Source organism: Lates calcarifer, unplaced genomic scaffold (assembly GCF_001640805.2).
Source record: "Lates calcarifer isolate ASB-BC8 unplaced genomic scaffold, TLL_Latcal_v3 _unitig_4532_quiver_2462, whole genome shotgun sequence".
Classification (NCBI taxonomy): domain Eukaryota; kingdom Metazoa; phylum Chordata; class Actinopteri; family Centropomidae; genus Lates; species Lates calcarifer.
Genome location: NW_026116956.1, coordinates 1 through 18,310, shown reverse-complemented (window position 1 = coordinate 18,310; position 18,310 = coordinate 1). Strand labels below are relative to the sequence as shown.

Sequence of the window (18,310 nt, the reverse complement as noted above, 5' to 3'; positions counted from 1 at the left end):
TAAATCAGTTGAACCATTTTTGTCATCAAATACAAACTCTCAGAGGATTCTTTCAGGTGGTGGACGGTGAGTTGGCAGGAAAACTATCAGGAAGTGAAATTTAATCATCACTGCAGTCACTGCTTTATTTTCTGCATGCTTGCCAACATAATACCACAAAAACAACTGGTCTAACAGCAGTTTATTTTTGATATGTCAGGGTTTACAGGCCGAAAAACGCAACTTCGATTCCTACAGTACAACAGTGAACACCCTGTTTAAAATGTTTCCCACCCAGTCCATCTCTCATAGAGCCAAGCCCTGGTCATTGTAGAACTTGTGCTGTGGTGGGAAATTCTGGTAATTTGCTGGGATCACATTATGGACCTCTGATAGATTTCAATGATGTCATCATAAGGTAAATTTTTAGCAAAACAAAACTGAACAGTTATTAGAGACACTGGGATAAACACTGTTTCTGTCAAGGACAGTAATGTATGAGTCATATCCTTCTTTGCTATTTAGAATGAACAATGGCCCTACCAAAGGTTATGAAGCAGATGTTGGGAAAAGAACAACTCATCATATTGTATATCCAGAGAGTGCCTCGGACTTAGATAACACCACTCATCTTGTGTTGGTTCCATTCAAGATACAGGACCTTGAATGGCTCATTAAAGCCCTCACTACAGGATTTTTTGGAACGTGAGTAATATTTTTATTATAACTACACATGTGATCATTTGTTCCCATCTGTATGTAGATCTAATGTATCCAGTATTAAGTAAATATAGTAATAATGAAATACATAAGTACATATATAATAAATAAATACAAAATTTAGTCAAGTCAATTTTTTTCATATAACATCAAGTTACAACAAAAGTTATGGCACTTTTCATATTAAGCAGGTCTAGACCACATTCTTTATAATATTATATGCACAATGACAGACCCAACAGTTCCCACCATGACCAAAGACCGGTGACAGGGGCAGGGAAAACTTCCTTCAAGGAGGCAGATACCTCAAGCAGAACCAGACTTCAACCTGTTGGGTAGAGAGAGGGGGGTGGGGGAAACCATATGGACCACACACTGATTCCATATAAAGATAATAATAGTAATAGTAATAATGGTAATGACACAGAGGAGCTTAATATGCAGCATGACCATGGAAGTGAGAAATAATACCTTTTCAAAACTCAGGAAACTGTTATAAAATGTTAGTTTGGGTCATTTTTATTTTATTCCAGTAGTTTTTATTTCAAAGTTTCCTTTTCCCAAATGGCATTTTCCAACTGTCTACAGCAACACATTCTTACTACCAACTTATCACATAATGAGGCATGGTCAGGACCCTTTGGCATACAAAGCACACGACTGTCATATACCAGAGACCAGGATTTGCATCCAGAGACAGGAGTCTGTGGTCTGGTTTAGGCAACAAAAGCACTGGTTAAGGTTTGGGAAATAATGGTGGTTTTAGTAAGCTCCTTTTGATTGCTTTGGATTAAGATTTTTCCCTCTTTGCATTTCACCCTGAGAGGTGTCTTTGAGTACCTTGGATACTTTTAAACAAACGAAACTTAACACTACTACAGGTGCTGTCATTACAACTACTTAACTTACTTCTGCTATATCCTATTGTTAAGTTGGTAGGTTGTTGAGCAGGACTTTCACCTATTAGACTGAGAAGTGCCAGTCTGGCTGTTGTGGCAGGAAGGTTTGCAGAGTATTTGGACTACCTAGCTAAAACAGGAAAACAGCCAAAAAATGAAATCAAATGAAAACTATTTCCTTCACATACAGTATATTCCCAGGCATTTCTATCATCTTCTCCTGTTCAGTTTCAATTCTAGTCGTGCAGGCTATTATTCAGTGAATTTACATGCACTGAAGTAACTGGGTTACAGTCACTTTTTTTAAAGATTATTTCTTAGGATTTAATGTAAACCGGTAACCTTGTGTCTGTAACTGTGGTAGGGAATTAAAGCAACATGATTCCCTTTGGTCGTGTTCCCATGGTGAGCACTAATTTGTCTACTATGTAAACAGGTAACCAGGCTTCTAATCACCTGTTTTTTAGTACGCATGTGCACAAAATACAGCAGACAGAAACCTAGCAGCAGAGCAGCTGGATGAAATGAGAGCTCATTACACAGGGTGACATATTTGTGTTTAAAATAATTCCATCCAAATTCTGACTGAAACTCATACCAACACTTATAGCCTCTATAAGTGTAAATAAATCTGTCCCCATGCAGAACTTTTGACTATTTGTTAAACAGACTCAGTTGAGCAGTCCTCTGCCTGCCTGTCTTCTCTCTGTGGCGTCAGAAACTTGGGACCGAGACACCATCCTCTATCACAACTACAGTAAAAATAAACTAGGAGTGCTTCCAAAATAAGGTCAGGGGTGGGGCAGAAATCTGATTACTGACCTGTGGCATGTATCCACAATTACGGTAACCTAACTGGTAAGATGAATTGTGCCAGTTAGTAAGCAGACTATTCGTAAGAATTGACATTTATACTAAGTAACCCTCCAGCACTCAATTTACATACAATGCAAATATTCAGTGCCAGTGCGATAAGCAGTGAGCCCTTCAAGTAGGCAAGGCAAAAAGTAATGACTGACGGACTGTAGTTTATGTGTCCTGTCTCTAACAATTAATGTTGTTGGTTTATTTGTTAAACCATAACCATGTACTTTCCCAATGCTCAACACATGACAGACAGTACAAGAAAAGCAACACATTTCAACAACCATGAAGCTCTGACAAGCCTCAAGCTGCCTCTAATAATCTTATATCTAGTAGGTGTTGAGGATTGGCTTCCCTTCCAGTTTGAGCTCATAGTGACCAGCATTTATGTGGGCAAGAGCATACAGGACTGCCTCTTTTACTTGTAATTCTTTGTAATTTTGTTGTATACATTTCTTTGAAGAGTCTACAGTTTGGTTTATCTTGAGATAAGAACATTTCATGTTATTTCCTACAGGTCATACATGCCAGTAAAATCAAAGATCAAAGCTAACAAGGATCTGGTAAGTATTATTTTGAATGAAATCAGCAATAAACTTTTTTGGCTGCAAAGTAATGGTGCATAAAAATAAATTTAAAGGCTAATTCTGATTATAACAGGTGATGGTGGTCAATCCAGCGTTCATGAGATATGTTCATGACACATGGCTGGAGAAAAAGGGCAGGTATCCATCCACTGGCTTTATGACTTTGGTTATTGCCCTGCATATTTGTGATGAGGTAAGTGAAATTATTCAAATTATTTTAATTATTAAATTTTAGTTGAGCATGTCACCAGTGTTGTAAAGGATTGAGATTAAAAGTTTGGAGGCTTTCTGTATTCACATACCAATGCACACCGAAAAGGTTTATTGGTCCCTCTACTTATTCCTCCTGTGTATACTAGAGCAATGAACTTGTTAATGTGACCACACCTTTACCCCTTTTTCACCAACATGGAGCTGGTCCTCTTCCAGTTTGCACACCAAATTTTGAACTATTCAGAGCATTTTGACCAAAAATAATTGGTGTGGAACCTCAACTGGAACCATAAAACAGGTTGGAAAGAGGATGGTGAAGGCAACATTGAAGAAAGCATGTAAGAAATTGCAGGAAAAAGAACACACAATGATCTTCCTATGAGTATTGTACCATTATTACAGACATTTGCTGGTAAACAGTGTTGATCCAGCATTGTGCATTGTGCCCTCCATTAATTAACTTGATTACAGTGGTTCCTCTTTAAACTGGTGGAAATGCAGACTGGTTGACTGACTGAATCCTGAACAGAACTGGTCAAGAACCAGAGCAAGTTTGGTTTAAAAAAAAAAAAAAAGGGATATATTTTTCTTTGTTCAGTGGAAGACACTAAGTTCATCCACCCTGACTTACAGCTTACTTTAGCGTTGCATGACTTGATAGAGCTTTCCTTCTGCTAAGAGTTAATGTTCAGATGGGTTAGTTTTAGTCAAACACATGTGCCAAAAGTTGGATGACCATTCCTATGGAAAGCCTACTGGCTTATTATTCCAATCTTCATGTTAAATGATGTTGTGATCTTCATTAGTCCACGCAGTATCAGGTTGTGCTGTCGTAAATCTACTGACCCCTATGACAGATCATACCATTCTCTAATATACCTTTTTAACTGCCTTTGAATCCACACCCAAGCAAAGAACAGATTCTTAGCAATGAAGCCTTAGTTATGGTTTTATTATATGTTCATTTTTGTTTTCCCTAGGTCCATGTGTTTGGTTATGGAGCAGACAAAGATGGAAACTGGAGTCATTACTTGGAAAAACTACAAGACCGAAAGTTAAAAACAGGAGTACATCCTGGAGGTCATGAGTATTCAATTATCCAGCAGCTAGCTGAGCAACAAAAAACTCAAGTTTTATACTGGATGGTGATCATCTGTCAACATTAAAAGTATTTAAAGCCATGATAGAACATCCTTTACAAAACAAAACAAGACTAGTAAGAATGGGCCTTATGCAACAACTCTGGTCTGACTCACTGTCTAACCCTGGACTAACCATTATTAAACTAAAACTGAGTGGAAAATTATCCATGATATAAAACCACACATTTAAGGAATCTGACTGATCCTGCTGGGGATGTTTTTTAGGCTACTCAAATATTTCAATGGGCTTATGGAATGAAAAATTTATCACATACAAGGAAATGTTGGACAACAGCTTTTCTATGCTGCTCTGTACTTGTTTGCTTGTACTCAGTTTTTCATTTTTTATTGTTCACTTTTGTGTTGTTGACGGACACTGTTGCAATGCAATACAGAACATAAATGAATGAGTTACTCAGGGCTGAGAAAAACATACACATTTGTATGTGCACACACATAACTAAATCCTCTGACAGTCATATGCCACCTTTGAAGGAGTGTTATTTATGTGTTACTGACAGTCATACTATGAAATATCAACGTTATGTATATTTATTTATAAATAGGCAATAATCCATTAACTGAAGAAGACTGGCATTTACAATGGATTCAAATCCGTATCATCATGTTATTTTCCTCTTGAATGTACCATTAAAACAGTTTTTTTTTACAAGGAAGATAAAAGGTGAGGTAATGGTAAATTGTAAATTACTGAATGTATTTAACTAATGTGAAAGGGTATCCGGGGCAGTCTTCTCTTAACAAGAGCAAAAACAACGAATCTACCTAAACCTTTTGGTTTTGTCTTTCTTTCTTGCTGTATTTTTCTAAAATTTTACATTTTTAATGCAAAGCACACTGAATTTATCTGTAACGAATATGGTATATTAATAAAACTGCTTTAATCTTGCCATGGTAAAAGTTTCAAATACTAACTATGAATTTGTGTCACAGTTATTTATAGGACAGCTTCAGATAATGAATGAAGTGAGTTAATCACATTACATTACATGACATTCATTTGGCAGATTTTTTTGTCCAAAGCAAACTATAATACTATACACAAGTAATATTTTTTTTTCATCTAGCAAATAATAAATTATGTAATAATTATTTAATAATTAATGATAATTTGCTCACTAAAAATAAGCCACATAAATTGCTACATCATAATGCACTCAACCAATAATGGCCTATAAGTTCTTTGATAGGAATCTGAAATCTTTGGACAGTAAGAAGACACAACTTACTTGTCTCTCAGTAAATAAATCAAACAGGATTTTCAAATTGTCAGAACGGAGTTTGAGAGTTTGCCATATCATCTGTGTATGTCCTCACATGCAAATCATAGACAGGGAAATAAATGTATTTTCAGTGTTGCAGAAATGATAAAATACAGTTATAAATCCCACATCTCTGACTGTCTGTCTACTGAATTACAGGATTTAAGATTAAGCCTATCCTGCTGTCATTATATATGCTGAAACATAGAGGGTGCTCTTGGACAAGACATTAGATATGTTCAGTGGAGTCATGGTATAAGAGAACACAGCCCTTGTTAATGGATTCCACCTTGCCTGTTATTAACATAAGATAAGATAAGATAATCCTTTATTAGCCACTCGTGCGGCGCCATTTTTGGCTGTATGGTTCCCCCCATGCCTCCTCTCCACTGCTGCAGCTGTGTTTTTGCTTATGTTCAGCTGTCTACTGACGATCTTGCACCCTTTATGAAGTCTTACTATTTAGTTTCTTATTGTTAAGGCAGATCTTTACCAAGTGGAGCCATTAGACATTAAACACACCTGAGAAAAAGCTATAAAGCTATAAAACAGAGGTTGTTTTATAACCCTTTTCAATTAGCCTAAGTTGGAATTCACATGTGTGATCAGATTTGTTGAAGTGATAACAGATAAATTGACTTTGGCTGCAGTGATCTTTCTTTTTTCTTTTTTTTTCTTTCTTTTTTTCAACTTATATCAGCAACTTACTTAAAATATACAGTTATTACGAGATAGCACAATTTGGAATCATTTAACATTTTTGTGATAATGCACAGGGTTCTACTCAGTTTTGTTGTGCACTGAATAAATTTGGGTTGGTACAAAGCACAAAGAGTAAAGATACAATTGAGAAAAAAGATCAAGATCTTCTCCAAACCTGGCTCAAAACGGAAACCCAAGCCTATGAGCCACTAGGTGGATACATGGCTTCTGTCCTTACCACAAATCTAAAATGACTTGTAAGTGTGAACAATTATTTTCTGTAGCCTAAATACAAGACAGCACAGTTCATTATTGAACGACTCACACGACACAATTACTAACATCTCCACTTTCACTAGTGCACCGACTCTGCTTTTATTACCTCAGTGACTGCTCTGTATATTTTTAAGATTTAATATTAGTGTCAAAGACCCCTTGTCCGCCCTACTTCTGATTCCCTGGGTCTAGAATGTGGCTTTAGTATATTGAAATACTCTGAATAACTATGTGGCCATTGACTCAGCACTGTAGGATCTGTGAGTTGGTTGTTGGAGTCATAGTGGAGATGTGGGCAGTTATAAATTCCACAGCCATAATGAGAATATTCAATTCAATTAAAAAGACTGTGACTGTGGCCTGATGACATTTTTTCCCAGCAAAATTTACAAAATACAGATGCAACTCAGCAAAAAAAAAAAAAAAAAAAAAAAAAAAGACAACATGACCACACGTTTTCAGTCCTTTGTGTCTGATACTGAGCTGCTGGAATTGCATATGGAGGGTGATACCAGTCATTCCAAACACTTGTGTTATCTCAACAGCATAGTTATTGCTGGAGCCTCAAGCTTTTTTTCTCTGATCTGTGTGTGCACCAGTGTTGGTTTACTATTCCTAGTCCACAACCATATCTTTTGTCTTGTGTAGCATTATGCAGAATTTATTTATTTTAGGATTTAGGATTTTCTTTCTTTTGTCTTTGGAATACCTTAGCTACCACTAAACAAATGGAACTTAATGCTACCTCAACTACTGCTCTTGACACATAGTCTGTTTGTGTGCTAAAATACTGTTTAGCTGGAAGGTTGCCAGGTAGGATTTTATGTTTCCTTTAACCCTGCAAATTCAAAGCATCTGCAAACAATGGTAATATAATACTTCATTTAGAATGACAGCAGAATAGCTCCACATTGCTTTCAGTGGTGAGACTGGTCCATGTTAGCTTGCCACAGGAGCTAAAGGTGGGGGCTTGTTAATGAAGGAGGTTTGTTATGCACCTTATAACATCTGCACCCTCATCCTTAACTCATGCTCACCACACACCACTGATATTATTGATTATCACACACCATGATGTAATTATTTAATTCAGCACTTTAATATTTTATGTTTGATTTGTTGATATATTTAACATTTTGTGGTATTTCCAGCAGTTCCTATGCAAGGGTGAGATTTAGTATAAAAAACTAGGGATTTGGTGAGTATTGTAAATGTACTCAACAACAAAATGATACTTGGAGCAGAAACAACTGCAGTGGCTCATGAGTGTTATTTAAAAAACAGATTCTGGATCACAACAGGTGTTTGTATTTAATCCAGAAATTAAATGTGGCTGGGAAAGAAAGGCAGTTACTATCCATTGGTGTTATGGCTGTGGTTCTAGCCCTGCACATTCAACAGTCAAATTCAACCATTGCACCATAGCCCCCCACCCCCCACCCCATAACATGCAGTAGTATCATAAAAAATATACAAAGGGCACATATATTAAAACACAAACTAGAATCTCTGAAGAAGATGTTTGTAAAATTACAGAGAGGAGCAGTAAATGCAAGGGAACAGAGGAAATCTGAGACCTGGAAGAAGTGTCTACTGAGGTGTATCCCTTAAAATTATTATCAAAAATTATAGTACTGTATTTATTTTATCATCATTATTATAAATATTACATAATAAATCCACAGAACCACTTTTATTATATTACTGCATAATAACAGTAGCAGTGATAATATTTTAGTGATATTTCTGATGACTATGGAATACCAGAAGTGTTTATTATTATCCTTGTTATGTCATGTGGTCAGTATCACTCAGTGCTGCAGAGGAGTCTATTTCTATTAAACGCGCGACTTTAGTTTCTTGGATTACAGACCTCATATTTGTTTAATCGTGTGATAGTTACATGGACTTAAAAATGATCCGCACCAGGGGAATCCGTTTTTCCTGCAGTGTTGCTGCTCACAGCATCGTAACAGCTCCCACGGTAAAAATGAAGCACATGTTTGGATTAGACTCCAGTACAACCACAAGGACTGACAGAAGGATGACGAGTGAATTTAATTTCAAATACGGATACTGGAATTTGTACAGAAGACTACACCTGGTGGCGTTATGCGTTTATTATTATCATTTTTAATCGTCAGACTTTGGAGCAGAAGTGGAGGACTTGGAGCCCCCTCAGGTGTTCATTTCACTGACAGAAGAAATCGAAGAAAAAATGTCCTCTCTCATCATCTACCTCATGTCTGTATGGATTTGGACACCTTTGCTTAAACCACGCCCTCCCACATATGTGCGAACCTCCTCTCATCTTCCTAGAATTTGTATCCCGTGAATCAATTGTTGTTCATCATTCTCCCGTGCTCTTTACTGGTATAAAGGTTTTGCCAAACTGGACTAGACTGGATTTACTCTGTGATCAGGTAGGAGAAAAGGGTACAGTGTTACTCATAATGAATGAAAACATTTACAAGAATCTAGTAAAAAGTTATTATTATCATTGATAATAATAATGATAATAATAATAATAATAATAATAATAATAATGTCATATAATAATTTAAAAAATTATGCTCGTATAAAAACTCAATCCTGCAGTCCTTACACAAGACGTAATGCATTCTGTGATGTTCATTTCCTTACTAGCAGCTGTATTTTGCTGATGTAGTTTGAGTCTATATAAATGGATTGTGTAGTGAGATATCCACTACCAACAAGCCTCATATTGTTTTGTTGTTGATCATAGCTGATAATAAACATTATATGTTTCTCTTTTTCCCCCTGATTCATGAATGTAGACTTTGTATTTCACCGTGCACACACTTTGCCTACAGATTGCCTACATCCAAAGCCATCCAAACAAGATTCCCAGTCACAAGCTTCACCCAGGCCATGACAAAACAAAGGGTGCTCATTTTCCTATTCTGCGTCATCAGTGTCTGTGTGTTTTTGGGTGAACATGTGTCAGAGAGGCTTTGGGAAAACTTCCTCCAGCATCAGGACACAAGTCGCTGTGCTTGTGAGAAATGTTTATCAGATGAAGATCAGTGGTTTACGCAGCGTTTGAATAAATCAGTTGAACCATTTTTGTCATCAAAATACAAACTCTCAGAGGATTCTTTCAGGTGGTGGACGGTGAGTTGGCAGGAAAACTATCAGGAAGTGAAATTTAATCATCACTGCAGTCACTGCTTTATTTTTCTGCATGCTTGCCAACATAATACCACAAAACAACTGATCTAACAGCAGTTTATTTTTGATATGTCAGGGTTTACAGGCCGAAAAACGCAACTTTGATTCCTACAGTACAACAGTGAACACCCTGTTTAAAATGTTCCCACCCAGTCCATCTCTCATAGAGCCAAGCCCTGGTCGTTGTAGGACTTGTGCTGTGGTGGGAAATTCTGTTAATTTGCTGGGATCACATTATGGACCTCTGATAGATTTCAATGATGTCATCATAAGGTAAATTTTTCACAAAATAAAACTTTGAACAGTTACTAGAGACACTGGGACAAACACTGAAAAGTTTTTGTCAGAAAATAAAAGTTAAAATTCTAACAATCCTTTAATCTATTTCTGCCAAGGACAGTAATGCATAAACTGTATCCTCCTCTGCTATTTAGAATTAACTATGGCCCTACCAAAGGTTATGAAGCAGATGTTGGGAAAAGAACAACTCATCGTGTCATATATCCAGAGAGTGCCTCGGACTTAGATAACACCACTCATCTTGTGTTGGTTCCATTCAAGATACAGGACCTTGAGTGGCTCATTAAAGCCCTCACTACAGGATTTTCTGGAACGTGAGTCATGTTTTTATTATAACTACACATATGATCATTTGTTCCCATCTGTATGTAGATCTAATGTATCCAGTATTAAGTAAATATATAGTAATAATATATAGTAATAATGAAAGAATCTTATGAATATATAAGAAATAATTTTTAAAACTCAGGACACTGTTAGGAAATGTTAATGTAGTTTTTTTTAAGTCACTGTTGGTCACTTTTATGAAATGTTATTGTCTGTAATTATTATTCAGTTCCAGTTGTTTCCTTGAAGATGTTTCACCTCATCTGAAAAGTTTCATCAATTATAAAAAGTTGGCCACGGTGTGACTCATTTATGGATCGTTGCCCCATCCTGCTAGCATCTGAGTCGTTAGGATCACATGGGTCGAGGTGTGAATGGGGATTAATTCTCCTGGGTGAGGATCTCAGGACTGCATTATAGGTATGATACTTGGTGTCGTAAGGGTTTAACACAGTCCTGAGATCATTACCCAGGTTATTTAACCCCCATTCAATTCATTTCAATTTTATTTATATCGTGCAGAATCACAACAAAAGTCATCTCAACGCACTTTTCATACAGAGCAGGTCTAAATGATACTCTTTAAAATATGGTGTTTACAGAGGGAGACCCAACAAATCCCACCAAGAGCAAGGACTGGGTGACAGTGGCAAGGAAAAAACTTCTTTTTAAGAGGCAGAAACCTCGAGCAGAACTGGACTCAGAGAAAGAGAGGTGCAGAGAATAGCAGCAGAAGAACATAGCATAACATGGATTTCATGTAAAAAAAAGTAAAGTTATACCAATACTACAGTAATAGTAGTGATTATAGTGATAATTAAAGTAATAATTGCAAAAGTAGCAATAATACTAGTACTAGTAATGTCTAATTATAACAGCAGGTGTTGAGTGGTGTTGTAGGAGCAGCCGGAAGCTTGTCAGACTCTACAGCTCCAGAGGCAGAAGTACCTGCAGAAGAGGAGAGAGAGACGGAAGAGCACAATACTATGGGAAAGAGAAAATATTGAGTTAGTAACATGTAATATGGGATATGAATCCATAGTGATAGAGAAAGAGAGAGAGAGAGAGAGAGAGAAACTCAGTGCATCATGGGAAATCTCCCGGCAGTCTAGGCCTATAGCAGCATAACTAAGGGATGGTTCAAGCCTGAGCCAACCCTAACTATAAGCTTTATCAAAGAGGAAAGTTCTAAGCCTACTTTAAATGTACAGAGGGTGTCTGCCTCCCGAACCGAAACTGGGAGAAGGTTCCACAGTAGAGGAGCCTGATAGCTGAAGGCTCTGCCTCCCATTCTACTCTTGAAAACTCTGGGAACCACCAGTAAACCAGCATTCTGGGAGCGCAATGTCCTAGTGGGATTATAGGGGACTATGAGATCTTTGAGGTATGATGGTGCCTGACCATTAAGGGCTTTGTAGGTGAGGAGGAGGATTTTGAATTTTATTCTGGATTTGACTGGGAGCCAATGTAGAGAGGCTAACACAGGAGAAATATGGTCTTTTTTCTAGTTTCTGACAGTACTCATGCTGCAGCATCAACTGCAGTCTTTAGAGACTTGTTGGGGCAGCCTGATAATAATTAATTACAGTAGTCCAGCCTGGAAGTAACAAATGCATGGACTAGTTTTTCTGCATCCTGTTAAGACAGAAAATGTCTAATTTTGCCAATATTACACAGGTGAAAAAATCCTAGAAATTTGTTTTATGTGTGAGCTAAAGGACATATCCTGATTGAAGATAACTCTAAGGTTCTTTACAGTGGAGCTGGAGGCCAGGGCAATGCCATCTAATGTAACTACGTCATTAGAAAATGTCTTTCTGAGGTGTTTGGGACCAAGAACAATAGCCTTGGTTTTGTCCAAGTTCAAAAGTAAAAAGTTGCTTGCCATCAAAGTTTTAATGTCCCTAAGGTATGCCTGAAATTTGGCTAACTGATTGGTTTCATTAGGCTTCATTGACAGATAAAGCTGTGTATCGTCTGCATAACAATGGAAATTTATAGAGTGATTCCTGATAATATTGCCCAAGGGAAGCATATACAAGGTGAAAAGAATCGATTCAAGCACTTCATGTCTAATTTTGAGTACATGGAGGAATTGTCGTTAACATGCACAAACTGAAGCCTATCAGATAGATAGGACTTAAACCAGTTTAGTGTGGTACCTTGAGACATGAGACCCTAACAACTCATATGATGTCGGGGTGGGGCAGCGACCCACCTTTTGGATGAGAGGTGAAACGTCTTCAAGAAACCTAAAAGAAGTCCAGTTGCCTTCAACTTCAGCACTTAAGACTATTTGCTTTTTAGATTGACAAAATGGTCAGTTGGATAAGGGACATGATAAAAGTCAGTCTGCAGCAACATATTCTCACTCCCAGCTCATTACATGTAGATGCATGGTCATGATCCCTTGGCATCACTTTTTAATGCAGTGGGTAGCCTTTTAGCACCACTTTTCAGTTCACAGGATAGATTACAGCATAAATGAGATGCTACACCTATGGAATGGTGAGCATACAAAACGCACAACTGTCACATCAGAGACTGGGGTTGCATTCAGAGTCCTGTCTGGTTTAGGCAACAAGAGCACTTTGGTTAAGGCTTGGAAAAAATTGTGGTTTTCGTTAAATATAAATAAACTTATTATGTCTTAAGTCACTGTTAACCTCTTTTTTTTTCAAATTTATTTGAAAAGTCCACACTTTATTTATCTTGAGTTATATAACAGCATCTTGAGATAAAGTTGCGAATTGAGAATAATTCTCTGCTCTAGTTTGATTTGAACATTTCATCATATTATTTCCTACAGGTCATACGTGCCAGTAAAATCAAATATCAAAGCTAACAAGGACCTGGTAAGTATTACTTTGAATGAACAACAATAAACTTTATTGGCTGCAAAGGTAAAAATAAGTTTAAAGGTTAATTCTGATTTATAACAGGTGATGGTGGTCAATCCTGCTTTCATGAGATATGTTCATGACACATGGCTGGAGAAAAAGGGGACATATCCATCCACTGGCTTCATGACTTTAGTTCTTGCCCTGCACATCTGTGATGAGGCAGGTACATTTTTTAACTGGATTTTTACTTGTGCTTGTCACCAGTGTTGCTGTTACACATGAATCACTGACAAGTTATTGCAGATAATTTATGACTGATAGAAAACTAAGTTAGCACACTTTTATTGCATTCTCGGTTTCTGAATAAGTCCTCCAAAGTAAAGGACAAAATATGTTTGTAATCTTCCAAAACAGCCTAAAGTGTTAGTGTTAGAGTTTTCTGATCAGGTGCCCTTTTTTGTTTTGTTTGGTTGATTCCAGACCAGGTTAAGATCACATATAAAAAGTACTTGGTTAAAGGATTGAGGTTAAAAGTTTGGAGTGTTCCAAGGCTATCTGTATTCACATACCATATGTACATTGAAAGAGTTTATTGGTCCCTCTAATTATTCCTCCTGTGTATACTGGCACGATGACCTCTTAAAGTGACCACACCGTTACCCCTTTTTCACCAACATGGAACTGGTTCTGTTCCAGTTCAGGCTGTGCAGTGAGTATCAGGCTGTGCTGTCATAAATCTACTGAGCCCTGTGACAGATCACACCATTCTCTAATATACCTTTTTAACTGCCTTTGAATCCAAATCCAAGCAAAGAACAGATACTCAGTGATGAAGCCTTATATATACATTGTATCTGCGTAGGCTTACCCACATTGGCTGGCCTAACTGGCTTGATAGGTTGTTTTATCTGAATGCCCTGGCCCACTCAGTAATCCAGTTGCCATCATTGCTTGTGTAGTTTTGGTTTTATATATGTTCATTTTTGTTTTCCCTTAGGTCCATGTGTTTGGTTATGGAGCAGACAAAGATGGAAACTGGAGTCATTACTGGGAAAAACTCAGAGACAAAAAATTTCAAAACTGGAGATCATCCTGGAATTTATGAGTATGCAGTTATCCAGCAGTTAGCTGAGCAAGAAAAACTCAAGTTTTATACTGGGTGGTGATCATTCTGTCAACATTAATTTTTATTTTATTATTTAAGCCTTGATAGAACATCCTTTACAAAACAAAACAAGACTAGTAAGAATGGGCCATATGCAACAACTCTGGTCTGACTCACTGTCTAACCCTGTACTAACCCTTATTAAACAAAAACTGAGTGGAAAATCATCCATGATCTGAAACCACACATTTAAAGAATCTGACTGATCCTGCTGGGGTTGTCTTTTAAGCTACTCAACTGATTCAGTGGGATATGGAATGAAAATGTATCATGTACAAGGAAATGTTGGACAACAGCTTTTCTATGCTGCACTGTACTCATTTTCTCTGTTTTCATTTTTTCTTGTTCACTTATTGCCATTTTGTGTTGTTGATGGACACTATTGTAATATTACTCAGGGGTGAAAAAAAATTAAGGAGTTGTGGGATAATGCACACATAACTTCTGCTTTACATGAAAATCTTCTAACAGGTAAACTAAATAGTTTACATGGAAGACAAAAGGCTTTGGTAATGACAAAGTGTATTGTAAATTAATGTAAAGCACACTGAATTAATCTGTAATGAAATAAGATATATCATCATTACATGGCATTCATTTCACAGATGCTTTTGTCCAAAGCAAACTACAATAGTATACGCAAGTAATATTATTGTCTTCATTTGTATAAATCTATATCATCTAGCAAATAATGAATTATGATTAAACTGCTCACCAAATTTAAGCCAAATTTAAGCCACAGAAATTGGGACTGCACCTATTCCCTGAGCATTACTTTGTAGCTGGGAACAGCACCTGCATAATTACAGGATAATCGGTCAAATATGGAGGATAAGCTAAAGTATAACTAACAGGCACTTAAAGCAACATGAAAACCAGAAGGGAAACAGACCTGCTGCTATTATCATGTGTTTTGAGGGTAGAATTTAATTCACTGTTCAGTCATAAAACATATTTTCTTGTACCAATAATACCACTATGAAGTGGTTCAAATGCTCTTCATTTGATGTACAGTTTCGATGGGTTGTGTACCTCATGTTAGGCTTTATTTAGGAATAGGATTGGTATTCAACAATAACAATTCAAGGCACCCTTGACAAAAACATTTACGACACCTTCCGTGACTTAAGATGATCAGCCCTATATTGAAATTAATAATAATCTATTGTCCTGTGTGTTTGCTTTTATGATAATGCTGATGCGTCAGTGTATGCCAAACCCATTAACACATGTTTTCACTTCTAATAAGGGAGCATCCTATTTTCTTTATGTTTTTAACTGACCTTGAAAAGTACAGGGAGCTGACTAAAGGATTAGGTGTTCCTGTTTCAGTTTTCCAGTTTTTCCTCAGTGTCAGAAAGTAAAAGATTCTAACAATCCTTTAATTTATTTCTGCCAAGGACAGTAACGTTAGAGCTACATCCCCCTGTGCTATTCAGAATTAACTATGGCTGTACCAAAGGCTATGAAGCAGATGTTGGGAAAAGAACAACTCATGGTGTCATGTATCCAGAGAGCACCTCGGATTTAGATAACACTACTATGAGTGAACGTGAGTCATGTTTTTATTATAACTACACATGTGATCATTTGTTCCCATCTGTGTGTTTTGTTCAATAAAGTACAGAGTCAACGGCAAGTTTAGTTCATGTTTGCAAACAGACCCACTGCACTTCTCAAACATGAGATGCACAGTGAGTACAGAGTACAAAAGATTATAGATTGAATGCAATTCAGAGTACACACTAACTAACCGAGTTACATAGAAGAAAAAACAACATCTTCAGGAGACTACACAACAGTGTAGCTCAGAGAGAAAGGCGTCAGCATTCTCAGAGACGACACAGCTGTGCAGTTACCCTTTCGCTTCCTCGTCCTTGACAGGGCAAGGAGCTCTGCCAGTTTATCCTCACTGGTGTACAGAGAGTGAGGCCCCGTGATCTGATTGTTTGTTCACAGATCTAAGGTCACCACTATCTGTCCACCTGCTGATGTGTAGAACAGACTGCAAAAGAGCTGAACATATGATATTTCATAACACACAGTTGAAGTACAATACAAGTGATTTTCAAAAAAATCACAATCATCATGAATTATATGAGAATTTCCATTACATTTCCTTCCTTTGACCATTTTATGCTCACCAATCACAATTATTTCAAACCAAAAATCACTATTACCCATTAACCTTACAATCTAAATAAAATGATTCAAACAAGAGTACACTATGTTATGTAAAATTACTATGCAAAATATCAAATCACAACATTCTCTTTTTATTCTGATCATTAGCTCAAATCATTGTGAGAATTATAAAAAATCAGAGTTGATTCTCTTTCTTCTCTGAATTCCTCATTGTTTCATTCAGACAATTTCAGTGTCATCAAACTGAAATGGTGGGATCCAGTCCAGGGACCTGTGGGAGAGGTCACTCTGAGACAAGTTCAGGAACTGTCCCACAGAATTTCTAACTACAGAAGCAATCAGGGTTTTAATGCAAGGAACAGCACAACAAATCAAAACAGCAATAACTACCAAGAAAACAAACATAGGTGTCAAAAGTTTAATCAGTGTCACTTTCCCTCCTCCCTCAGTCAAACATGATCACAGACTCCAGTGTTTGAAATCAGAGTCTTTGCTTCCCACTTTGTGCAGCAGATCATTGAGATGTGAAACAACATTCAGCCTGGAGCAGTGGCGGGACAATGATGACGGCGAGCAGGAATGTGCTCCAAGTTCCTCTGCATCTGCCACCCCTCCAGCACCACTGTACGGTCGTTGGCATCATTGCATCAGCAGTATGACCAAAATCTACCCCGGTAATCCATGTGCTGCCTCCTCATGAGTTTGAGAAACGTGTCCCTTTTGAAGATCCACACCCTTCTCTCTCTCACAAATAGGTGGAGAAATGTGTTGGCTCACTTACTGATTGATGGGATGTTCTCTCTGGGCTCAAGAACTGGTTTGTAGTGGCTGGCATGGATCCAGGTCCCTCTTTCCATGATCGTCACTGCTATTTTTGTGGTGAGGAGAATCTGGTAGGGCTGGTTCCACCGGTGTGCTTTTGAGTTCTAATAATAAATAATAATAATAATAATAATAATAATACATTTTATTTATAAGCACCTTTCTTACACCCAAGGACACTGTACAATATATAATAAACAAAAGAATCATACAACAAACAATAAAAAACTCTTACAATATACAATAATCAATAAAAAACAACAATGGATAGAATCAACATAAAAGAAATGTAGGGCGGTGAAGTTGCAGTAAGTAGGTTAGAGTGAGTAGGCAGTCTTAAACAGATGGGTTTTGAGTCTGGATTTGAAAACAGGAAAGGAGTCAATGTTTCGGAGGGCTGGTGGCAGGGAGTTCCAGAGCTGGGGAGAGCGGCTAAATGCTCTGCTCCCCACGGTGCTGAGACGGCAGAGGGTATACAGAGATGAATGGAGGAGGAAGATCTGAGGGAATGGGAAAAGGTGGCGATGTGTAGGAGGTCAGATAAATATGGGGGGGCAAGGTTGTGTATGACTTTGAAAGTAAGCAGGAGGAGTTTGAATTCAATGCGCTGTTTAATTGGGAGCCAGTGGAGTTGCTGAAGGATGGGGGTGATGTGATGGAAAGAGGGGGTTGTGGTGATAATGCGAGTGGCAGAGTTCTGGACCAGTTGAAGCTTATGGAGGGATTTTTGAGGAAGGCCAAAGAGGAGAGAGTTGCAGTAGTCGATGCGGAGGTGACGAGGCTGTGGACAAGGGTGGAAGCAGCATGGGGGTGAGGGAGGGGCGGAGTCGATTTATGTTGCGTAGATGGAA

At 37.6% G+C, this 18,310-nt stretch overlaps 2 protein-coding genes across 2 annotated transcripts; both read left to right on the top strand.

The window, feature by feature from the left end:
• Positions 1–199: 199 nt before the first annotated feature.
• LOC127140507 (CMP-N-acetylneuraminate-beta-galactosamide-alpha-2,3-sialyltransferase 1-like) lies at positions 200–4,428 on the top strand (the record flags this gene model as incomplete). The annotated part of the gene is given in 6 exon segments (XM_051068442.1): positions 200–283; positions 285–397; positions 505–684; positions 2,980–3,025; positions 3,123–3,242; positions 4,243–4,428. Coding segments are annotated over 6 exon segments (729 nt in total), but the record flags the coding sequence as incomplete, so codon positions are not given.
• Positions 4,429–8,933: 4,505 nt separating this feature from the next.
• Positions 8,934–17,930, top strand: LOC108900337 (CMP-N-acetylneuraminate-beta-galactosamide-alpha-2,3-sialyltransferase 1-like; the record flags this gene model as incomplete). Its single annotated transcript, XM_051068441.1, has 8 exons — positions 8,934–9,088; positions 9,500–9,800; positions 9,934–10,130; positions 10,292–10,471; positions 13,294–13,339; positions 13,427–13,550; positions 17,087–17,311; positions 17,833–17,930. Coding segments are annotated over exons 2-8 (1,113 nt in total), but the record flags the coding sequence as incomplete, so codon positions are not given.
• Between the last annotated feature and the right edge of the window lie 380 nt (positions 17,931–18,310).